The 25,897-nt window shown below is 43.3% G+C and overlaps 1 protein-coding gene and 1 long non-coding RNA gene across 7 annotated transcripts in view; both read left to right on the plus strand.

The window, feature by feature from the left end:
* plxna1b (plexin A1b) overlaps window positions 1-7,724 on the plus strand; it is a 178,254-nt gene extending 170,530 nt beyond the window's left edge. For all 6 annotated transcript variants that reach the window (XM_086117857.1, XM_086117861.1, XM_086117860.1 and 3 more), the window contains 5 exons: window positions 1,035-1,225; window positions 2,918-3,087; window positions 3,554-3,766; window positions 3,840-3,990; window positions 5,200-7,724. In XM_086117857.1, coding sequence (XP_085973983.1) covers window positions 1,035-1,225; window positions 2,918-3,087; window positions 3,554-3,766; window positions 3,840-3,990; window positions 5,200-5,295 — 821 coding nt within the window. In that variant the 3' untranslated portion in view covers window positions 5,296-7,724. The remainder of the gene's footprint in view (window positions 1-1,034; window positions 1,226-2,917; window positions 3,088-3,553; window positions 3,767-3,839; window positions 3,991-5,199) is intronic.
* Window positions 7,725-16,086: 8,362 nt separating this feature from the next.
* LOC147201577 (uncharacterized) lies at window positions 16,087-23,021 on the plus strand. Its single transcript, XR_015101527.1, has 3 exons — window positions 16,087-16,232; window positions 16,665-16,723; window positions 22,877-23,021. It is a non-coding gene; the product is annotated as an uncharacterized LOC147201577 (long non-coding RNA).
* Window positions 23,022-25,897: the final 2,876 nt, after the last annotated feature.

Here is a 25,897-nt window from a genome sequence, read left to right on the forward strand (position 1 = left end):
GTATTTAGTCGGGGGTTTTCATTTAATTGGACTTCAATTTCTCAAGCGTGCCCGAGCTAAGTGAAGGTGCTCCATTTGCGTCAGTTGACAACGTGATACTTTGTAACGACGGCTGCGGAGCAGACCTCTGCTTTTCGTTTGTAGCTTTTCCATTTTCTTCTTAACTCGCTCACTCCCAATGACGTTTTGAAACGTCTTTTCAGACTTGGTCCAGAATTGGCTGGTACTGAATGAGTTTTAATAGAATATCGCAGGTCCTCCGTGGTCCAAATAAGCTCTCGTTAGCGTCAGAGACCCAATAACACACATGCAAACATCGCCGTTATTCTACGACAACTACCTGCACCTGATTCTTAACCTGACATTGGCGACCACTCTATCCTGTCCTATTTTGTCACAGAAATGACAAGCATTAACTCCGAAAGCATTCATGCAAAATGCTTTTAAAAAAGAGGGCGGATTGCAGTCCAACAGATTCAGGAAGGAAGCGGGAGTTGGAGTGAGTGGGTGACAGATAAATGCATTCTGGGATGAAAGAGTGTGACACGGAAGTAGAAAGAAACCTGTCACTTTTCACTTGCGAGTGAGATTTTTGTTTTCTTTCCAGATTCTTTACGTATATTAAATATTTGAAATATTTACTCATGAATCACGACGGGTCTTGACATCTAATGAAAAGCTGCTTTTACGCTGGCCCTTTTGCAACGTTTTCCCTGCCCGTCTACTAATGTGTAAGAGTACAAATGCGGCATGGGGGCGTGAAGTCGACCTGCCAATTTGGCGCCTTCCAATGTGGCATCAAATGTGGCACGCCGTCTTTGTGTGGGGAGTGTCAGGAATGTTCACAACCAACACTCACTGTCCACGGCCCTTTTGTCAGAAAGTAATTATCGCTATCCGAGATTCTGGCACTGATGTTGCTTTGCGTTAAAATGATCTACTACTTCGAACATGGCAATGTCCCACGTTAGCGAGGTTGGCGAGAAAGCGCGTGTGCAAACTAACCCTGACCCCCCCCACCCCCTCCCTTGCAGAGAGCATGCTGAGAACAGCCAGCAGTCCAGACAGTTTGCGCTCCCGAACCCCAATGATCACGCCTGACTTGGAGAGCGGCACCAAACTCTGGCATCTGGTCAAGAACCACGACCACTCCGACCAGAGGGAGGGAGACCGAGGGAGCAAGATGGTCTCTGAGATCTACCTGACCCGGCTGCTGGCCACCAAGGTAAGAAAAGTGGGGGGGGGGGGGCATCTTGAGCTCAAAGACGACTTCCTCAGCATCCCCCTGTTGACCTTTGTTTTGTGTTGGTCTCGGAGCTCATTAACATTGTTCATAACCTTTGCCAAAAAAACAAAAACAAATGTGTGTCTTAATTAGTAAGATGACCTTTGACTATTGAGTTGTTTGTTGGCGTTACTGGACTCTCTCTTGGTGGCCTCGGGGCTTAGAGGCCCAGGCCTTTACCCTGCAATCATTACTCTCCAAATTCCTCCACGACCTCCACAATACACTTTCATCATGCACGCGTCCTCACTTGCTGTCCCCCCCCCCCCCCAAGCGGAAGGTTGATGAGTAAAACAGCCGACATCCCTGCGCGTTTCATCCTTGAGTTGTTGCGCTGACAATTTGATTGGCAGCCTGTCATTTTGAAATGTTTTTGGGGAGAACAGGAATTATTTATTTATCGGGCAAGTTACTTCCAAAATGCAGTATCTGATATATTAAACATCCATCCATCCATTTTCTAATCCACTTTATCCTCACAAGGCTTGCGGGGGGTGGGGGTGCTGGAGCCCATCCCAGCTCTCTTTGGGCAGTAGGCGGGGGACACCCTGAACCGGTTGCCAGCCAATAGAAGGGCACACAGAGACGAACAACCATCCGCGCTCACACTCACACTTAGGGACAATTTAGAGTGTTCCATTAACCTGCCATGTATGTTTTTGGAATGTGGGTGTCAAACGTTGCAGCCGAAATGCGTCCGACATAAAACTCGGATTTTATTCATTGATGTTCCATTCATCGGTTTTCACACGCGCGTATCCTTTTTGCGGTCCCGTCGTTCTGAAAGACGACATAGCACGCCCTCGATCTCTCAAAACCAGAAAATCTCATTGTTTCCGCATTAAGTTCAGCAGCCAAAGTTGTGACATGCAAGCTTTCCACTTGCACATGTACACAGACGCCGTCGACACTTCCCCGCTGCCTGCCAAGAGTGTTACGCGAAGCATTCCTCAGTGACTCATCTCACCCCGATGCTTCCTCTCCCCTGACGTTTCCACTCATTAGCTCGCCGTTCCCATTGTTCACGCAGCACGTTGAACACGATCTGCCTCGCCTCAATCAGGAAGTCATTAACAAGGAAAAGCCAAGGGAAGGCAACGAGGAAGCGCCGCAGTTTGTTCTTCCTCATGACATCCCCGCAGCTTTTGTGGGTTTAGCACTCTGATTGTCGGAAGTCTGGATGGTTTAAAAGAAGCTTTCGTGAGATGCGGCCAGGATGTTTGAATACAAGTGTTTGTGAAAGCTTGAGGACCCAATCAGATCACTTCAGCTTCAGAAGTGCTTTTAATGACTGAAAAAAGTCGGTGTGATGTCATTAAAAAAAAAAAAATAGAGAGAGAGAGGTAAAAAGAAAAAAAATGTCAAACAGCCTTGGGCTGAACTCTCATTGGGAGCCATCTGAATGACTAGAAAAGCAGAGTGAGCACTCAGCACGTCACCGAGTTGGGATTGTAAAAGCTAAGCAACACTCAAACACCTGCCAGTGACAGCCGTCGCCTACAGCTACACCATCAGCCAAGATGTGATGCCTCATTAATGATTGCGGCTCTACCTTTCCTTAATTTCAGCGTAACCGTCACCCCATCTGTGTCTCATTTCTCAGTTATCTGCACCCAAACTTTTCCCACTCAGGGCACGCTCCAAAAATTTGTGGACGACCTGTTTGAGACCATCTTCAGCACGGCCCACAGAGGCAGCGCATTGCCGCTCGCCATCAAGTACATGTTTGACTTCCTGGACGAGCAGGCCGATAAACACTCCATCTCGGACTCGGACGTCCGGCACACTTGGAAGAGCAACTGGTGAGTTTGTGCGCACCACGGGGAAAGAAAGGCCTTCATTCGAGATGCTGTGCAAATAGCAACTTTATTGGTGTCACTATTCCCCTGCCTGGAGTGTTTTGTTTTGTTTTTGTTTTAATCTGTTCTTATCATGATGATTATCAGACGTGCTTTGTTGAGCATCGTCATTTTGTTGAGCGTCAATTGGATCTCACCGATGACCCCTCCGCTCGGTTAATTAAATCAAGTTTTCTCTGTAAGCTGATTGATGAACTCGGTCACATCAAAGTAACACTGCATATGAATGATCCCAAAAAAAAAAATCTCTTCTATTTTCTGATATAAGTGCCGAACCCATGTTACCTTGTTGGCATATTTAATGAATGAGATGCCGTAGTTTGGCTTCCTTAAACCTTCAGCAGCTGCGGATGAAGAGTCCACCTTTGGCTTTTTTCTATTGTGTCTTGTTCTTTCTCCATCCTTGCAGCCTCCCCCTGCGCTTCTGGGTGAATGTGATCAAGAACCCGCAGTTCGTCTTCGACATCCACAAGAACAGCATTACAGACGCCTGTTTGTCTGTGGTGGCCCAGACCTTCATGGACTCCTGTTCGACGTCCGAGCATAAATTAGGGAAGGACTCGCCGTCCAACAAGCTGCTTTACGCAAAAGACATCCCCAACTACAAGAACTGGGTGGAGAGGTGTGTATGTCCAATGCACCCAGCGGGCCTCATTGAGACTTCCTGTCAATCATTGTCGTTTGTGTTCCTCCAGGTACTACTCTGACATCTCGAGGATGTCGGCCATCAGCGACCAGGACATGAGCGCCTACCTGGCCGAGCAGTCGCGGCTGCACGCCAACCAGTTTAACAGCATGTCTGCCCTCCACGAGATCTACTCTTACATTGTCAAGTATAAGGACGAGGTGAGAGCTCACGTCTAGTTACGGGAGATCGGCTGGAGTGAAGCAACTTGAACGACGTGAGCGCACCTTTTCGAGAAACTGGCTCAAACATTCAGCTTCGCTGCGTACGGCACCGCTTTCAGTTTAAACTTCCCCCTTAAATGTCAGCTTTGCAGATGTTACGTCTCCCCTTGTAGCTGGCGTATTTGGTAGTAATGACACCAGCTACAAGGGGAGTCGTGACACCTGTAAAGCTGACATTTAAGGTTAAGTTTAAACCGAAACCGGCGCAACACATCAGCCCGGTGGAGTTCATTACATCCCCACCTCGGCACCACCGCCTGATGAAAGGGCAACTCTTTGAAGAGTGGCGTTTACTGCCGCAAGATTGTGGGAGGCGTCCTTTACTTTGGCGCCGCAATTCAAAATGTCAAACGCATATCTGAGACACATCGATGGGGACGGAGAGGAATGTGGGCTTTTGGTTGTCGTTGTATTATTTGTGTGTGGATAGTCGTTATTTGACGGAATATCACTCCCAAACTCAATGCTAATTTCCTCTAGCATGTCATTTGGATTTTACATCACGTTTAGCATTAGCACTGGCGACTCTTTTAAACAAAGCTTTTTTTTTCCTTTTTTTTAATTTAAATGTGTGTAATTCTCTTTGTTGTGTTTAGTTTATTGGTTAACTCCAACTTGGGTGTCATTAAACGGCTTAAAGTACGCTCAGGGACGGCAGAATAACGGACGCGTCACACGCTTGCTACACAACCAATGGTGCATTCAGGGTACTTTCACAACGTCGGGAACTTGCAAACACACCGCACCACTCGACACATGAATCGTTTTTCTTCGATTATCATGTTTTTAAGTTCGTGACAAGCCGAACTCAAAATCACCATTACCTTTCGATCATTTATCCAGTCCCAATATGAAGTTGTGTCGATATTTAAAGTGGAGCGATATCGCCAATTATATGAACGTTTGTTCGCCTCGATCTCTCTTTTTAATTAAGAGTTTGAGAAGTAATATGTCGTTGCCTTTTCCTTCCATTTCCAACCACACCTCAAACAACAACAAAAAAATCGGGAGCGGTGAAGGGCAAAGAAATTCTGGGTTGGTTGATTTGACATGGGCTGAGCACCTAACGACCGCGCAACTTGCTGTTAGAAATGCGCCAACCCTTACCCCCCCCCCCCCCCCCCGCCCCCCCTTCTCTATCTTCAGATCTTGTCGGCGCTGGAGCGGGACGAACAAGCGAGGAGGCAGCGGCTGCGGAGCAAGCTGGAGCAGGTCATCGACACAATGGCCCTGACGAGCTGAGGATCATCCGACGCCGGCGTCCATCCATCTCCCTCGCTCACAGACAACTAACACAAACTGCAAAAGCATCGAGGCGGTATACTGCAAAACGCAAAGGGGGTCGGCAGAGGTGGGCGGGTCTGTGTATGCCCTACGTGTGTTCGTGTATGTGTGACCGAGCGGACATTTTCACACGCTGCGTTCATGGAGAAAGGTGTCAGTGAGAGCTTTTGGTTCCTGTGGATGTTTTTTGAAAGAACTCCATGCGGGGCCTCTCGTGCACAATGGAGAGAAGCTTTGTGGCTCACGTGTCAGGATGTTGGCTTTTTTTTTTTCTCCCACCCCACCCTCCAATCGTTTTGTATAAATGTAATCAACTGCCCACTCTCTGAGCTCTCGCCACTTGTATTACTGCTGAATTTGCACAATTTACAGAAACGCTACAAATGAAGAATATATAGATGTTATATATAAATACAGCGACATTTTTAAAGGTTAGGGAGAGAGCGGTGTTCTTCTTTTTTTTTCTCCCCCTTTTTGGTTTTAATCAAGAGACAAGATACAACAGTACATTTGATAGTTGAAGTGCAAAGAAAAACGCTCCAAACAAACAAAAAAGGAAAAAAAACAAGAAAAAAAAAGTCGTACTGTGCCATGTTTCCTTTGAATGTTGTTTAGTGCAAAGACATTTTGTTAGATGGAATGTGCTACCGTATGATTTTTAATATGAACATGCCTTGTGACTGAAATGAAACGTTGGAGACCGTCAGACGAAAACAAAAGACAGCGGGCGGTTCGTTTTGGGGTCACGCCGCTGCGTCCGCTTTAAATAGTATTTGAGGGGAGGCCAAATACTTTTTGCCTCACTCCGGTTCCACGAAAACGCGACAAGACGGCACGAAGAAAAACATTTAGTGACATCGCCGCGAGAGTCGCGGCAGCCCGGTGAGGTCAGGCGGCGCTTAGCTGTCGTGTCGAACAAAGTCGGATGGTGTCTTTCTTAGCCTGAAGCCACATGTTTTATTCATGTTCCAAAATGTTGCTGGCTGGACACAGATGTGCCGAGCGTATTCTTGTCCGAAGGAGGTCATCATGCTCCTAACACGCAGCTCTTCTTTGTCAAGCCCGGGCCACCGTTGCCACCAGCGGCCTCGAACCGCGGCGCTCGAGTCGGCTTCTTTTCGACTTGCTGTCGAGAAATCCAGTTTTGATTTTGCTTTTTCTGCTCAGCCAAAACCAAACTGCGGACTCGATGATGGTTTCATTTGTAAATTGTATACTTTTTCACGTGTTCATTTTGTAATCAGGTTGTTTTGTCCCCCCCAACATGTAAATTGTACATTTGATGGTACGCTGAAGGCAAACAAAAAAAGAAAACAGACACACACTAACACAAAAACTATCTTCAGTTAGCCTGAAGGTAAAAAAGTACTTGATGGGACCTCCGTGGGGGTCCAAATGATGAGCATCTGTGTCTTTGTGATGGAAATGTGACTTTGCTGCTTTAAAATTCTTGTCATTTGTTTTTCCGGCCCATCTTTTTGGGCTGTCATTTAATGCTGATCATAAATGCTGAGGCTCTCCAATTTATTATTATAATTTTTTTTTGGGTCCTAGTTCAAAGTCAACACACTACTTTGTTTACATGAGTGAGACGTTGTCGGAACTTCAACTGGATACATTTTTACCACTCGATTTGTTTACCTGCCACGCGCACAGATTTGGGGAATCCTATAAAACAAAAAAATGTCCGTTTACGAAACAAAAACAAAAAAAATGTCCGTTTACGAAACATTATTTCCCATCTGTGAGCAATGCATCACATTCGTGCCGCATCCGTACATTTGGGGCGCCGTTACATGTGAAGGACGAGTACGGATCAGTACAGTGTAGTGCGCAGACGACCCCCCGCAGAAGCACACCAGACAAAAAAAGCGGCGACATGACGAACATTCTGGACTCATTCTCTCTCAGGTTCATGGTCTGCTTGTGTTTTTTTTTTAATTTCTTTTTCTTCTTCATGCTTCTCGTTGTTAATCAAGTGACAACGGGTGCTTTGAATGAAGCATCACTCACGTTTGCACTGTTGGGGTTGATCGTGGACTCGTTCAAAATGTGTTCGAAAGCATGTGTGTCACAACAACGTCATGCTTTGGTGTAACACACAAGAAAAAGTCCTATCACCCACCTCTTTGATTTCCTGCCCCCCCCCCCCCATGTCTTCATACTGAGCTGCATACCAAGCAAGACAACCAGAAATCCAGTTGAGACCAAGTGGCAAAGGAATTTTAGAAACATTTTTAGTGTCTCAGACTTGAAGCAACTGTCACACGAGTTTGCAGGTGAACATTCATTGTGTAAATATTCTGTTATTTCCTACTTTGCAGATTTACTACTTGTACATAAACACGCATCAAGGAGAGATTAAACATTTTTTGCTAAATAAAAAATGTCTCTTTGTTCTTGAAGGATGAAGATGAGTTTGCGCAACACTGGGTTCGATCAACCTTTGTTTCTCTTTCGTTCACATTATGGTTTATGATTTATTAACTCATTCACTCCCAATGACGTTTTTAAACGTCTTTTCAGACTTGGTCTAGAATTGGCTGGTACTGAATGAGTTAAGGGCAGCCTTTTCTCATCACCTTGGACCTCTTTCAGTTCTGTGATTTTCTTTCACTTACACTTTCCATATTTGACTTTTCCTGGGGGGCGGGGATTAATGGGATTTTTAAAAATACAGTAATCCCTCGTTTATCACGATTAATGGGGACCAAAACCACCCACAATAAACGAAAATCAGCGAAGTAGCTACCCCCCCCCCTCCATATAGGTACATGTACATAATATTTATAAGGCCAAATTTAATGGTATACATGCCTGTAGAAGTAAATTCTGAAGTAATTAACATGCTGTATACTAATAGATTTAAACATGTATAAGTTAGGCTAGTTTATGAATAACAAAATACAGTAAACATATACATGTAGTATATGTTACTCTATGTGACTCGCTGTTGTTTTGCTGACTTTCGCTGCTTCTCGCGGACCTTTTGCGGAATTATGAATATGTTTGAAAAAATCTGCGATGCACTGAAGCCGCGATAAACGAACCGCGAAATAGCGAGGGATCACTGTATATATTTTTCACCAACATGGGGCTTAAATAAAAAGTTGTTTTTTTTCTTTAATAGGGAGATTCCTGACTCCGGATGTGTCACTGCAGAGTCTTTGGAGGTTTCCAATGATGTCGTTGATAAGGGGGTGACCAAGTCCGGTCCTTGAGAGCCCCTATCCAGACCTTTTTCAATGCCCCCACCCCCCACCTGATTCAAATGATCAGCTCGTCACCAAACAGAAGCCTGATAACGAACCTTATCATTGTCAGAAAAGCAGAAATCAACATTTGAGACTGAGAAATTGAATATACCCGGTACTTTATAATCCGGTACTTTGAAAGGCATCATCAGAATGGTCAAGACTGGAAGTGCAAAGAAGTAAATATTCATCTTCACATGTTACCAGTGAAGAGATGCGCACACACGCATGAATGCTTGACTCCTTTACGTGGTCACCCTTTGTGGGGTGGGGGGGGACAGGACAGGACAGGACACTTTTCCCCTTGGACACAAGGGTCACTGCGAATCAATGCAAAGTGATTGCCCATGTCCCAGCGTGCAACACTGTGCCTCCTGATGGCTGGGGCCCAATCGGGCATTAACGAGGCCCTCCATAGGGCATTATATGGGTCACTGAAGAACGTAATGGCTGGGAAATGATGTTATGGAGTTTCAGGGCAGTTGAGCATCGGCGTGTTGGGCTACGACATTTCGCGTCTGTTTTTGCTTTGGTGCATTATTGTAACAGTGCTGCTTTGTATTATTAATGAATGTAAGCAGCGGCACAGTGGTTGACAGGTTAGCACGTTCGTCTCATAGTTCAGACGTCGAGGCTTTGATTCCAGGCTCCGGCTTTCCCGTGTCGAGTTAGCATGTTCTTCCCGTGGCCATGGGGGGGGGGGGGGGTTTGTTTTGTTTTTTTTAGGGGCGTTGGGAAGTGGTGGCTGAGTATTTCCATCCAATGTATGTCTCTAGCCCACGCACCCCCCACGGCCATTTTTAGGCATTGTACCATGCGAAGTACCCACTCATGCATTGATCTGGCCCTGTTCCTCAATGTCAGAAAGAATCATGTTGCTACGTGAACCTTAGCGCGCGTTAGCATCGCGCGCATCCATTAATCTCATCTCCTTAATGGCTGCTCAAATGTAGCATCAAAGTAACCAGGAGACACCTTGTTGTCAGCCTGCAGCGTGATGACTCCCCTCCTCCGTGGTCTTTCCGAGCGTGACCGCCATCATTCATCATTCGAGCACCAACATGTTGAGCTCCCCCCAACCGTATCGCGTCTATGCCGGTGCCCTCGGCTTCCACGGGCGCTGATATGCAAGACTGGCTGACGGTTAATAAAAGAGTCAAAAGAGGGAACGAAATTAAGCGTATTGCAATCAGCATAAAACACCTTGTCTTATTTTTATTTTATTTTTTTCGTCTTCTTGGCCTTCTTAAAATCATTAACCCGCTCCCATCGAGACCATATAAGACGGCAAATGTTATCGGCAGCACCATGTGTAACCAGTCGAGCTAATTCAATTAAAATTCCATACAAGGAAGAGCGCTGAAATTGCGCGGCGGTTGCGGGAGCGCTGAATGTCGTAATGATCCTGTCAAGAGGCAAATGATCTCGCCGCGCCGACTCTGTGATAAATTCCTTGGCCTAGCCCAAGGTGCTCACTTTCTGTCCTCCCTCCACCTTGCCAGTTCATCCACAATGATGCTGCTATTGTTAATAAGGCCATGATCTATATTTGCCCCCCCCTCCCCTGACCCTTACCCCTTACCCTTTAATCTTGTTGCTGCACAATGAAGGGGGGCTCTGTGCTCCCCCTCAAGCATCTGAATTTCATTTTTTTGTTTGCATTTTTTTTTTTGCGGTGGGGGTTGAAAGAAAAGCATGGCGGAACCAACGCCGCGCCGGATGATGTCTCTGGGCCCTAAAGACACAGTGAGGGTGCACTTGTGCCGCCGAGGGGAAGGTGACAGCCATGACTACTTGAAAGGCTGCTACGGGATGGATTAGCGTCAAGCAGTTTCACTCACGGTTCTTTTTGATGTGCGCGCTCTTGTAGGACAAGAGCAGGAGCTCATGAGAATTCGCACCCGGGTTTAAACGGCACAGGTTAATATTTTTGGGCAATACAAGAGAATGTGAAGACTACGCATGATGAGTCCAAATAGCTGATGTCGTTCTTGACGTCATGATGATGCAGAAAAAAAGACGTTATTTTGAAAGCAAGAAGTACAGATGTGTTCAAATAAAGAGACATTCAACATTTCAGGGAAAAAATACTTGATATTGTACATTTAATATTCGTTTTTAGATCTGTCATTTTGATTGGATTCGTAAAATGTGAGAGCAAATATTAGTCTCTGAACTTCCTTTCAGAAAATATTTGTTCAAAGGTTAGCTGCGGGTTTTTATTTCATTCTTCTTCTGCTGCTCCTTTACAAAAAGGCAAAGAAAATGTTCCATCATATCTCATGTATATTTATTGTTAATACAGAGGGGCGAGGGCCACATGCTTCAAGTTGAAGACTGCAAAGTGAATCAGACTGGCTGGAGACTCAAATGATTTAGCCCCACAAATTCTCCCCAGCAACAAGTGATCACGCAATGTGGAAATCGTCACTCTGAAAATCAGTGCATAATTTCGCTATTGTGTGTTTGCATGAATTAGTGATTGACGCGTATGTGATGTCATTGTCATCGAATGCCACAACGCAGCCGCGTGTCGGGTGACGTGACGCAAAATGAACACTTCGGGTTCTTTAGTTGTTTTGTCGAATGAAAAACACGTGATCCATGATGATGGGGCATCTGCTTAGGCCGAATGACATCACGGGGTTGTTATTTTTTCCTTTATTATTTTCCTATATTCTTGCATATGCTTTGCATTCTGCCAAATTAAGGACCAAACTATGCAAGGGCTGAGTATGAATTCTAAATATGTTTGCCCCAACTGGCCGCTTGCTCGCGGGCCTGAAAATGAGAATTAAGCTTATATGGATAAATGAAATAAACATGAAATTGTTGCAATCCATGTAAATGTGAATGGAACCTTTTAGTTAATTAACAACTGAGCGTTATTAAGAAAAGTGACGCAGCTCCGCTCCAGAGGCATTTTTCTGATGCCTAATCGCATTAAAGCACATTTAAAGGGCTAAAAACGTGCAAAACTTTTCCCAACTACAAAGTAGACAAGGGGCAGATATTCGATAAGGGCGCTTTAATGAGCAGATTTAATTAGCTGATTTAGCACGCTTGTTTTTTGTTGCCCTTGTTTTTCTGTTGCTCTGTATATTTTCTTGGGGGAGGGGGCGTTAATGACTTAACATAAGTGGGCTTTTACAAGACAATTTACTGAATATTTTCCACAAGAGTTCAGAGAAGCAAAGTTGCTCAACTTGTTTAGCAACTTAAATGTAAGTAGCCATGCAACAAAAGCAACTTTTCTCGGTACAACACGTGCTAGCATCTTTTCGGTGGAGCTTTTCAGTATTCATCAGCGTCAAAGACGGAACTCAAATTTCACGGCTGATCATTTCTGACTGCTTTGTTAATTTCTCCACAGGTAGAAAAACGTCGCGGCACAAAATCCCTCTTGCGCTCCGCTGACCTTTTTGTTTCCTGATGCGACATTAGCACACATGACTTGATACACTAGCGGAACCTCCGAGATTGAACACATTCCGTTCTGTGAGGCTGATCGACGTATGATTTGTTCCCATTTCAAAAGCATTTTCGTCCCATAGGAGATCATATGAAGTGTATTAATCCGTTCCAGTGTCAAACATAACGCAGTCGGTCAGATGCACCTGTCATGAATTCAGTTCAGCAATGAACTCAAAGCAGTGGTAGGAACATAGCAGACTATGTTTTCTACACAAACATGATCACGAAGACAAAGACCAGCCTACGCAAACCTCGCTTAACGCAACGACTCAGTGGCCGCAAGCTAATTGACGTTAGCTTACGCTTTATATATTTGGTGGTCAGACTTGGGAGCTGCCCTCTCCGTAATGGGTCCCGTCCCTCCGGGATCTTCCCCGAGTCTCTCCAATTAGTGCCGCCGCCCCCTCACGGACATCCACAAGGCTTGTGCACAAATACTTTGACGATGTGCGTGCGCTCACGATCGATTGTTGCGCGAATGCACGTGAGGAGGAGGTCAGCGGTTTACACCTCCCACGTGAGACACTGTCAGTCAATTTATGATAAGTCAAGCAGCCCATGAATCCAGTTTTTCTTTTTTTTTTTTTACAATTGTTGCTAATAGCTTCTGGAGTCCGCAGTGGCTTCTTTGCTTCCTCCCACACACACACGCACACACAAAGGCTGACTTTGATGTCTCCAATTTGATTTTCTGTTATGCGGCTCCACTGAAGCCACGTTGAAAGGTTTCGCTTTCCCTCAGAAAGAAGAAGGAATCAGTTGTGGTCTGTTAAGTTGTGAGGGGCCACAACAAATAGATATCCACATATTTTTGTTTTTCTCCTGGAAATATTTTCCAATTAACATTTCTAAAAAAAGGAGATAAAATTGCATTGCATGTTCTTGTAAGATAACGCTTGAAAACGGAAATGTTCTCTTCATATTTTGTGAGATTGTTTTTTTTTTTAATGCTAAATCAGACTCTATTATGAATCATCAAGGCTGGTTAATGCTATCATAAAACACCAGATGCTTCCTCAACTAAAGCCCTCAAACATTTTGCCAAGCGTTCACCGTTTGGCCTGTTTGTGCCTTCTTCTTGTATGAGATGAGCGGAGAACGCGCCGCCTCGCAGTGTGTGCGTGGCGTGCGTCGTTGTCACGTTGTTGTCGCGGGGACAGAGGGAATTTATCACATCGCGTCTCCAACACAGCAGCTTGTGATCAAGTGCATTGTGGGATTGAGATAAGGCAAAGGAACTGACATGAGGACCCGTAATTAGTTCAATTAATTAACAGTGGGAAGGAGGCTGTACGTGTGTGAGTGTGTGTGTGTGTGTGCGTGTGTAGATGTATGCACGTACGTAGGCATGTTAAAAAGAGAAGGATAATATAACGGCAAGGACTGACAGGTTATACATTTGTATGTGTCTTTGCCATTACTTGTTGAGTGTCCCATGATGATGATGTCATCATGAGCGACTCACAGCACGAGGGCAGTAGGAGCTCGCACCTAATGACTCCCTGTGGTTCACCGTGTGTTTATACACAGTTGACATTTGCCAACACACTGTGTCCTGTGCAGCCATCAAAAGAATTGTTTTAATAAGGCGCAGACAACACACACACACACACACACACGCACGCACAACCACACACTTGCAGTACACTGTCCACGTAAACTAGACTTCAAACCACTTAAAAGGTTTTATTCAACTGTAGTTTTACTTAGGCCGGCTCATTGCTCCCAGTGGGTTTGACGATTTAAAAAAACACACAGATAAGCAATAAACTGCTGATGGCCAGCAGACAATATTTCATCGGAGAAATGGAGCGAACGCACAAATAGACAGAGCGTAAAACTTTGAACTACAGAGCTCACGCAGCAGAGAGACACCTGGTGACTGCGTGTTGTTGTTGTTGTTTTTTTCCATTTATTCTTATATGTCTGCCTCTCACCTTCATTTCAGTTGTGTTCCAAATGTTTGCTGTCTGGCCCTCCTCCAGCGGTTTCCGAGCGAGTGTTGGACTGACAAGAGGAAGTGAGAAGACCGAGAAGAAAACGAGGAGGTGGAGGAAGCCAAAGGTGCGGCGCGGAGGAGCAGAAAGGTGCCTTCAATGTCACGTCGCTATGGCAACTGACTTGTCAGACAGCCATTACCGTGCGATTGCTGGAAGAGTGTTGACAGTGATGGCAACAGGTCTGTTAGCACATTTTCACCTTGCCCTTGGGACAAAGTATTTGGCCTGACACTACATTTTCAAGAAGGAAACTCCATGGACGTCAGCTTCTCCAACAGATACTACCATACAGGTGTTGCATCAGTGGAAGGAAAGGAGGCGACGGGTGTGTCTGATCCGACACATACTAAGGCAGGAGGAGGACCCACACTGAAGTGGAGGGTGTGGTTTGGCCAAAATCACGCAGTGGTCTTTTCAGCCACCTCTGCTTTCTGCTCCCTTTTTCATCGCCTGCACTAGCTGAGTTCTTGTCAAAAACTAGGTCTCCTGCCAGATCCGAGACCGGACGCAACATGGCGCCTCATTTGCTGCCATGCCTAAATAATTGTCCTGCCGAATGCAATCAAATACAGTGACCCCCACTGTAGGACGTTCTCTCTGTGTTTGGCAGAGCACCACAGCTTTGGAAACACGATGGAATTCAAATTATTCATTGCAGTCCGATTGAAAAAATGAAATGTGTGTGTGTGTGTGTGTGTGTGTGAATATATATATATATATATATATATTCACACACACACACACACACACACTGTGATGGGTAAATGAAGCTTCATGAAGCACTTTCAAACCGGGTTTTGGAGATTGCTTGGACATTGGTTTGTATCAAGCCCAATCTGTTCCACAGTTTCACTCCACATATGGAAAATTTAGAAAAGAAATAATAAACATAATCAAAATTTATTTGAGAAACATCTGTAAAAAAAAAAAAAGGAGAAGAAAAACTCTCACTGGTAGCTGCCCTGCAGGAGCCTCTCAAGTCTTCCACATCCAGAATTTATAATACATCTACAGCAGGGGTGCTCATTACGTCGATCCTGGTCTACCTGTAGATCAGTGGTGTCAAACATACGGCCCGCGGGCCGGAACCGGCCCGCAAGGAGGTTTGATCAGGCCCGCAGGATAATTTAAAAGTGAAAAAATGCATAAAAGACACGGAATGAATATTTTTAATGAGGTGCAATTCATGGAATATCCGCTAGGGGGGACACACTGTTTTGATCAGAGAAGAAGACAACACTAGCCTCAGTCTGTCACTGAGACAGACACAACACAGCAGACGCTATCAAGGATATGTGAATACTTTATTCTTTACACACATTATAGCACTCTCCTTAGTTTGTAAGGTGTAGACAGGGATTACATTTAGAATTTATATGCTCGTGTAAATGGTTTAAAAATTCCTTTCTTTATATATCTCGTTTAATCTTAAAAGTGCATTACTATATATTTCAATACCAATTACTTGTAAAGGTTTGGTCCCTTTGTACAGTCAGTGGGATCAGCTGCAATGCATATATGTGAATGATAAAAGTAAATTGCACATTTGTCTAAGGAAATCTAAAGTCCTTCATGAAATGTTTTGTAAAAAATATATTCATTAAATTTCAACATTTTCCTAGTATTCATGTGCTTCTTTAGACCAAAACAAAGGAAATACATATTATTTTGGTTATTTACAGCAGAGTATGGTGTCATTTTTAATAGTCCGGCCCACTTGACATCTACCGAGGCCATATGCGGCCCACAATGTGAAATGAGTTTGACACCCCTGCTGTAGATCTAAGACAGGTCCCAAGTAGATCCGAAGAGTGTCGAGGAGAAAAAAAACAAACAACCATTTGTGTGTCTTTGTACAAATTAGTAACATATTTTTTTTGTGTTCATGTACGCTGCACCCTAATCATCTAATCAGTCTCATTTTCACCAAAAAAAAAATTTAAAAAATAAAATAAAGCAGGTAAATCATGAATTTACGGTGGCTTGTGATTACGTCACCGGAAGTTGTTAACGCTCAGCAGTCTGCAATTGCAGCTTGTGATCAGAGCTGTCGCGGTCAATCTTTTTTCGTCATTATTCTCATTCAGAGTTTGCTTCGTGTACAATTCACCGAGGGCACGGGCAAAAAATTGGAATCTAGGAGGGTCCAGGGAAGCACTTTAAAACGGTACGTGTGAGCTACGATAGTTAACAGGCTGCAAAAGTGCGTCACATGCCTCAGTTTCAGGCTGTTTCTCATCATGGCGTGTGTGTGTATGCGTGTGTATGTATGTGTGTGTGTGCGCCCGCGCCCGCGTGCCGGGAAGGGTAGATCCCGGGAGGTTAGTTGATCGAAAAGTAGATCTTCGATCCGAAAAGTTTGGGCACCCCTGATCTACAGAGTGTAAATCATACATGTTAATGGTGAAAAAAAAGACACTTTTGTAACAGTGTCACTTGTCTGTCTTTGCCATTTTGAGTCATTTGTCATGTCAAATGAATGAATCTGTGTTCTATTCTGGCATTTATGGGGCATCGCAGCAAATTGCTTGCGTTTGCTCGTTGGCATGCTCTCAAACTGAACTAAGATTTCTCACTTTTTTCTCCAACCGACTCACAGAATGACCGACGGAGATTTTCACCAGTGTCACCCGGGATGTACCTTCTTCTCACCCAAAGGTAGGCTGACTGAATGAGATCTCGCGCAATAAGAAATGGAAGAATGTTGTCATTTCTCTCTTTTACCAAAGCAGTAAAACAATTGCCTGGTGACTTACAGCCATGCATACAGAAATAGTTGAATTTTGCAACCCTTGCCCAAGTTTCCACATGCGCCTGTTCCATGTTTAGCGTTTGTCTCCCTTTCTTCTCACTTTGCTTTTTAGCAGCTCTGTCACGACGAAACTCGAGGTGCATAAATTAGCCCACAAGCAGCCTGTGAAAGTACAAGTTAAGCTAATGCTACGCAATCTCTGCTGAGTGCTGTCTCGGGGGGAGGGGAGAAAAAATGTTTAGATATAGCTGAAGGAAGGAAAAAAATGTGATTATCAATCTAAATTTGGAGATATTATGTTTTGTGTCACTTTAGGTTTTTTTTTTCTTTTTTGGGGGGGGGGGGGGGGGGGGTTCCCAGGGACTGAAGTGTTGTGGTGGTGTCACAATCTTTGACAAGTCAGTGCTCTGTGCCTTGATTGTTTTCCTTGCTGGCAGATATGATGTTTCTTCTTCCCCATCTAACTCCCACGCAAACTTTTGCTCGAAGGTTTCTTATGTATGCTTTCACTCATGTGTCGGGAGGGCATGGGGGGGGGGGGAGATGGGGAGGGGGAGGGGGCGCACTCGTCACAGTCAATTTGATAAAGTTTTACTTTGCTGCACAAGACAGAAGAAGTTTGCGACTGAGCAGAGTAAAGCAAGCATATGTTGGAAAGGAAGGTGCAGGCAATCATGGACACACACACACACACACACACACACACACACAAGACCCTGGCAGTGCGAGATAATTTAGTGTTTTCTTTTCAAAAATGATGATGGATCCCACCTTCAATAAATTTAGCGCTCCTTGTGTTTATCCAGATAAACACTCCAGAAGTTCCATTTTAAAATATCCAAAACATTCAAAGCTAAAAACGTTAAGCCCACAATCTTGCCTTCAATTTAAATTGCTCCTTCGTTTACAAAACATGTCCGGAATGCTGGTGCAAGCTGCAAAGTTTAGTCAAAGTTGAATGTACAATCATCTCAGGTGTCGGTATTATTCATTTGTACATATTTTAAAGAGTTCAAGCGCTAAGCTAATGCTGGTTATATAAGAGCAGCTGACTGTGATTTACATGTGATCCGATTAGTCGACTCATCGCGACAACTGTCGCTGATAAGTCGACCAGCTAAATAATCGCTCGTGGCAGCCCTAATGCACGCGCACACACACGCACACACGCACACACACACACAAAAGACAGATGTGTCAGTAGCATTCCAAAAAGCCATCTGCCTTATCATTGCAGCAGGTCCAATTACACGCACTTACACTGAGGCCCACAAATGAGGGCATGCAAGGCAGTTAGGGGTTCTGCCGCCATGCTACTGCTTCTTCCACCAACAGGGCGGGCGCCGTAATGCAAAGAGACAGATTCAGGTCAGTCACTCACTCTATGCGAGGATGATTCCGGAAGGAGAGAAGATGCTGCATGGAGGCGAGGGACGACGCCAAAGCATCGGCGTCTCAGCGTCCTGCAGGAAGATGGGATGCGGTAAACGCGGAGAGAGCGCGAGGCGGAAAGTGATCCAAAAAAAAAAAAGAAAAAAGAATTGCAAAGATGATGGGTGGCCAACAAGACGCGTCGCTGCCTTAAAAGAATGGAATGAGAAGGAAAGGCGCGGAAAAGGACGAGCAGGAGGGAGAGAAAACAATGCGGCCCACTGTAAAAAGGTGTAAGAAGTGTAGACAAAGGGGATGAGCGTGTAATTGACATGGAGGGAAAGTGACAAGCAGGAAGATGAGAGGGGAGTATTGAACCAACGAGGCCTGTGGGGAGAAGCAGACAGATAAGAGAGAGGACACGTTGTCATACAGGCTGCCATTCAGCACACTCACAAGAATCTTAAATCATTGAACACAATAGCCTGTGTAATGACAAGGGATTCTACTCTGCTCACACATTATTCATATAGTGTGCCGGCTCCCCTCCCCCCCCCTTTCATAGAAGAACACCAACCACACCCAATGCGCTCTTCATCTCTCACAATGATTTTGATGTGTCACCCACTCAAAGGTACGCATTTAAATGAACGTGACAAGAAGGCTTCTTTCACCTGCAGTTGTTGCCGATTTGGTGTACATTTTTTTTTCTTCGAGGCACAAAGCTTCCCCTCCTCTTGTCTTTGTCCTTGTACATGAGAGCGAGATGAGAAGATGAGGAGGAGCGACGTGGGTCAAAGCATCTTTTTCTCTGGTGCCTTCGCATGTGAGGATGATGCCGCATGGCGAAGGGGGGGGGGGGGGCTTTGTTCAGAAGACAGGTGGAGGAAGAAACCCAAACTCGGCTGCCGAATTCCCAGCAGGAATTATGATAGCAAAGAGCGTGCAAATATCCTGTGACGGGAAGCAGCCTTCACAACACAAACTTGCGGTTCAACGTTTTCCTCAAGGAACCAACCAGCACCCAGTCAGCAAAGGCATGTTTATAGCAAAATATGGTATCATTTTAATGGTCCGGCCCACTTGACATCTACCGAGGCCGTATGTGGCCGACCATGTGAAATGAGTTTGACACCAGTGATGTATAGTAAGGCGTTTTTAGCCGAAAAAAAACAACCATGTACAGAAAGGCGTTTTTAGCCGAAAAAAACGACCATGTACTGTATAATAAGGCGTTTTTAGCCGAAAAAAACGACCATATATAGTAAGGCGTTTTTAGACGAAAAAAAACTACCACGTATAGTAAAGTGTTTTTAGCCGAAAACCCCCCCGACCATGTATAGTATGGTGTTTTTAGCTGAAAAAAAAACCCGACCATGTATAGTAAGGCGTTTTTAGACGAAAAAAAACGACCATGTATAGTAGGGCGTTTTTCGACCAAAAAAAGACCATGTATCGAGTAAGGCGTTTTTCGACCAAAAAAAGACCATGTTTAAGTAAGGCGTTTTTAGCCGAAAAAAACCGACCATGTATAGTAAAGTGTTTTTAGCCAAAAAAAATGACCACGTATCGAGTAAGGCGTTTTTCGCCGAAAAAAATGACCATGCTGTAGTGTAAGGTGTAGTAAGCTGTAGCTGTAAGCTTTAAGCAGTAGTAAGGCGTTTTTAGCTGAAAAAAAACCGACGATGTAGAGTAAGGTGTTTTTAACCGAAAAAAACGACCACGTATAGTAAGGCGTTTTTAGCCGGAATAAAAATGACCATGTTTAGTAAGGCATTTTAACTCGAAAAAAACCGACAATGTGTAGTAAGGCATTTTTGGTCGTTTTTTTTGTCAAAAAACGCCTTACTATCCATGATCATTTTTTTCGGCTAAAAACGCATTTCTATACGTGGTCGTTTTTTTCGGCAAAAAACACCTTACTATACGTGGTTGTTTTTTTTTTTGGGCTAAAAACGCCTTACTATACATGGTCTTTTTTTTCGGCCAAAAACCCCTTACTATATATGGTCTTTTTTTTCGGCTAAAACACCTTACTATAAATGGTCGGGGGGGGTTCGGCTAAAAAAGCCTTACTATACATGGTCATGATTTTTGGCTAAAAACGGCTGACTATGTACATGGTCTTTTTTTTCCGGCTAAAAACGCCTTACTATACATGGTTGGTTTTTTTCGTTGAAAAACGCCTTTTTCCATTGCCTTTTTCCAGATGGATCTCATAAAACCGAGCAAAACATCCGCAAAGCCAAATTTACAGTAAAAAGGAACTGCAAGATCTCCACTTGTGGATGATGTAGCGTTGGCTGCTCTAAAGTTGGCTATTTGGAAACCGGATTTGATTTTTCATATCATAGTCATTTTGTCTACTTAACCAACCTTTTTCCATTACCTTTTTCCGGATGGATTTCATAAAACCAAGCAAAACATCTGCAATTGATGCAACTGACAAACTTCACGATGGCGTTGTTATAGATTCTGTTGGTGCCACATGACTTTTAAGTTCCTTTCTTTAATCACAACCTTTGCAGTTGGCCCAGTCACAGGATGCCGTAAACGAACTGAATAGTTTGATATGCCTTGCAGTGCACAAAAAGCCAGAAGTGGGAGGAAAAGTCACAATACAAAATGTTAAATGATTAAATCAAGAACAATTCTATTCAGGTCAGTCAACTAGTTGCTCGCTGTTCTCAAATCTTTCGTTGCGTCTCCCCCATCGCTTGAATGAGTCTCTGTGCGCGGAAAGATGCTCACACAAACTTTGACGTTTTCAGGTTTTCCTCTCCGCCTCTGCTTATGGTGAAGTCTTCAACATGACTCGTGACATGACATCAACGACTTTGGAGCCAATTATGTCAGCGCAGCACGGCGGAGTGCAACTCACAAACCTGAGAACAAACTCGAGTTCAGTCAGAATCATCTTTCTTCATGCTTGAAATATGCACACTTCCTTTTAGCCCCCCCACGAGGCAGGAGGGAAGAATGGCGTGTCCTTACAGAGTGTCTCTGGATGTCTGCCGGGAATTCCGAGCAGTCACTGTGTGCATATTGCATGTCCAATATCTTTGTTTGATTTTCTAGTTTTCATCCACTGTTGCATAACGGAAGACTTGTTTGCCAAGTACTTGGGGAAGAAAATATTTTTTTTTTCTCGTGCATTCTGGGAGCATATTTGCCAGTTTTCTCCTCTGTGCCAAGCACATTTCATTTATTTGACATTCTTAACGACCTCATTTTCCTCTTCGTAGGGCTTTGTTGTTACAGCTTGTAACATCGCCGGCCAGACAAGAAATGTAACCTAAAACTAGCCGCAGTATTTGAAACAATATCGCTCAAACACCCATACACTGTATTGTACTGCCTGTATTGTTGGCAGTTAGGATCCACAGTTGTTATTTGACATAAATTAAAAAGATGCAAGACAGCCGCCTGGCTCCAGCCTTTTTTTTTTTATGGTTAATGAGTTAAAAATAACAATAAATGTGTGTTTATTTATTTGGTTTTTATTTTTTATTTTTCAAATGAACAAAGGGAAAGTGTAACCAGTCCAAAACCCACCGAGGATCACAAGAAACAAAACAGTGACATCGGTTCATCTGCTCGACAGAAGAACTTTTTGGTCTATTTGGAGAAAGCAACTTAAAAAAAGATTTAAGTCTACTTTGTTACTTTGAAATCTTTAATTAGGCTGCTGATGGGTTTTTTTCTTCTATCATCAAACACCTCCCCTAAATGAACCAGCATTTGATGCAAACTCAAATTAGATTCTTAAAAGCGTTGTTTTCATTAAGCAGCTCGAAAGCACTCAGAAGAGCTGAGCACTCGAACAAAGTTGAACTGCACAAGCAACCAGAGACGTAGAAATTATTTCAAATTATATTTTGGATTTTTGTATTATTATTTCACAAATACAAACAAAATAGAAAAATTCTCCTGTGGCGCGAACAACAAAGTCATAGAGTCACTATATACACAACAGAAATTATTGATTTGATGTCATTGAAAATAAGTACGACATAAATAAAATACAGTTTTAAATCAATATTTATTATTGACAATAATTAGTCGGAGATCTTAATGCGCCATGGTGGCAAGGTGGTCACGTGATATGTGATGAGGAGCAAGTAGTTAGCTGAGGAAATTCATATGTTGGTTACTCGTGTGGGATTATATAATGAATGTGAGGTTAGGGGGATAACACAGCCTTTATTTTTTCTAATGTGAGTGTATTGTTATAATGCAAAGTTATTTGGACAGTGGTGAGAATGATAAAATGGAACCCTACAGATATTCCAACCGTGCATGGCCAACTCTTTGTCCTTTTCAGGATCACAGATAAACTGGATTTTATCCAAACTGACTTTTGGCCAGAGGCAGAGCACACTCTGAGCAGGTCGACAGTCAAATCGTAGGGCAACTGTGAAAAAACAACCAATTTGTAGTCTATATGTTATTACATGCATTTGGTGATTGAGGAGAAAATCTCGAAGCTAATAAACTATTGTTTTAGTTCATTTGGGAGAAATAGTTCAGCAACCCTGAGCGGAGGGATTTGGACTTTAAAGGTCCCATTGGACCGCTTCATGTGCCAGAGGCGTCTCACACACACACACACAACAGAACATTTCTTTATTTGTGAGTGGTCATGTCACAGTGGATGAAGATGTGACTTCTGGCTTTTTGACCAACAGGAAGGAGGATGAGCGAAAGGATGGGCGCCAGAGATGAAGCGATGGTGTGATGAATTGTCCGGCCTGGAAAGAACACATCTTGGACACAGAGAAGAGGAATGAGGTCATTATCTCTGTCCTCACCTGTGGCCTCCAATCTAGACACAAAAACAAACACACCCACACACACGCACCATCAACTTGGTGTCTCCTCGCTGTATTTCCTCTTTTCACTCCCAGACAACAACTTTGTCCTGCCAGCGTGCAAACAATCACAAATCTTTGTCTCCTTGTCAGTCCGACACTATTCAGAGGACTCCTCCCTTTCTGTCACTTTTTCCTCCAGAAGGAATCCACAGCAATTTCGCCACTTCTGGCATGACAATTCCCATTCAGCAAAGGCATCTGGCCCGGATTCGGCATGAAGCTGGCACAGCTGGCCTTGAGTCGGCACTGGCATAATGCATGTGGGCAGAACACGGCCGAGGAGTGGCAAAGGAGGCACTGGCTTGACTCTGGCAAACCAGATGAAGGCCAGTTGTGGAGTGAAGTATTTGGGCCAGAAATCAATTTACAACTCCGGCCCGTATATGGCCACCCTTAAATGCAGTTTCAGATTTATTTTTTCAACACACAGCCTTGTTTTACAACTGCACACCGATGCGGAATTCCATTCATCTCACACACACACACACACACACACACACACACAATACAAATTACTTGTTAAAGTTTGTACAATCAATGGGATCAGTTGCAATGCGTATATGTGAATGATAAAAGTAAATTGAACATTTGTTGAAGGAAATGTAAGGTGCTTCATGAAATGTTTTGTAAAAGATACGTTCATTAAATTTCAACATTTTCCAAATGTTCTTGTGCTTCTTTATACCAAAACAAAGGAAAGATATTGTTTTGGTTGTTTATAGCAAAGTATGGTATCATTTTAATGGTCCGGCCCACTTGACATCTACCGAGGCCGTATGTGGCCCACCATGTGAAATGAGTTTGACACCATTGATGTATAGTAAGTCGTTTTTATCCGAAAAAACAACCATGTACAGAAAGGCGTTTTTAGCCGAAAAAACCCCCCGACCATGTATATAGTAAGGTGTTTTTAGCCGAAAAAAACCCCGACCATGTATAGTATGGCGTTTTTAGACGTAAAAAAACGACCATGTATAGTAGGGTGTTTTTCGACCAAAAAAAGACCATGTATAAGGAATGCGTTTTTAGCCGGAAAAAAAACGACCATGTATAGTAAGGCGTTTTTAGATGAAAAAAACGACCATGTATAGTAAGGCGTTTTTGGACGAAATTTTTAGCCGAAAAAAACGACCATGTATAGTAAGGCCTTTTTGGACGAAAAAAACGACCATGTATAGTAAGGCGTTTTTAGCCGAAAAAAAACAACCATTTATGGAAGGCGTTTTCAGCCGAAAAAAAAATGACCATGTATAGTCAATTTTTAGCCAAAGGAAACGACCATGATTAATAAAAAAAACACAACTCCACTGCTCTATGTGGTGCTTTGGCTCAGTGGTAGAGTGATGGAGTACCACACCAGACGTTGAGTGTTCGATCCCTGGTTGTTGCAACAATGTCTACTCTTTAACCACCATATACAACTTATTTGAAGAAAAACACAAAACAACGCAAAGGTTCATTGTGGTGGGTTAGCTCAGTGGTAGAAAACAGACGTCCCAAATCCAGCGGTTGGGTGTTCAATTCCCAGTGTTTGCAACAAGGTCACATCTTTCTTTAACCACCAATTGCAGCTTTATATAAGAAAACACAAAACAAACAAGAATTAATGTGGTGGTCTGGCTCAATTTTTAGCCGAAAAAAACGACCATGTATAGTAAGGCGTTTTAAACCGAAAAAAACGAACATGTATAGTAAGGCCTTTTTGGATGAAAAAAAAGACCATGTATAGTAAGGCATTTTTGGACGAATTTTTTAGCCGAAAAAAAAAACGATCTATAGTAAGGCGTTTTAAGCCGGAAAAAAACGACCATGTATAGTAAGGCATTTTTGGACGAAATTTTTAGCCGAAAAAAATGACCATTTATAGTAAGGCGTTTTTAGCCGAAAAAAAACACGACCATGTATAGTAAGGCGTTTTTGGACGAAAAAAACGACCATGTATAGTAAGGCATTCTTGGACGAAATTTTTAGCCGAAAAAAATGACCATGTATAGTAAGGCGTTTTAGCCAAAAAAAAACGACCATGTATAGTAAGGCATTTTTGGACAAAATTTTTAGCCAAAAAAACGACCATGTATAGTAAGGCGTTTTTAGCCGAAAAAAACGACCATGTATAGTAAGGCATTTTTGGACAAAATTTTGAGCCGAAAAAAACGACCATGTATAGTGAGCCGTTTTTTTGCCGAAAAAAATGACCATGTATAGTAAGGCGTTTTTAGCCGAAAAAAATGACGATGTATATTACGGCGTTTTTAGCCGAAATCACGACCTTGTGTAGTAAGGCGTTTTTCGTCCAAAAATGCCTTACTATACATGGTCGTTTTTTTCGGCTAAAAACGCCTTACTATATATATATGGTCCTTTTTTTCGGCTAAAAATTTTGTCCAAAAATGCCTTACTATACATGGTCCCTTTTTTCGGCTAAAAACGCCTTACTATTCATGGTCCTTTTTCTCGGCTAAAAACACCTTACTATACATGGTCGTTTTTTTCGGCTAAAATTTTTTTCCAAAAATGCCTTACTATATAGATGGTCGTTTTTTTTCATCCAAAAAATGCCTTACTATACATGGTCGTTTTTTTCGGCTAAAAACGCCTTCCTATACATGGTCCTTTTTTTCGGTTAAAAACGCCTTACTATACATGGTCCTTTTTTTCGTCCAAAAATGCCTTACGATACATGGTGTTTTTTTTCGTCCAAAAACGCCTTACTATACATCGTCGTTTTTTTCGGCTAAAAACGCCTTACTATACATGGTCGTTTTTTTCGGCTAAAAATTTTGTCCAAAAATGCCTTACTATACATGGTCCTTTTTTTCGGCTAAAAACGCCTTC

This window comes from Hippocampus guttulatus, chromosome 8 (assembly GCF_054856545.1).
Source record: "Hippocampus guttulatus isolate MCC_2025c chromosome 8, RoL_Hgut_1.0, whole genome shotgun sequence".
Taxonomy (NCBI): domain Eukaryota; kingdom Metazoa; phylum Chordata; class Actinopteri; order Syngnathiformes; family Syngnathidae; genus Hippocampus; species Hippocampus guttulatus.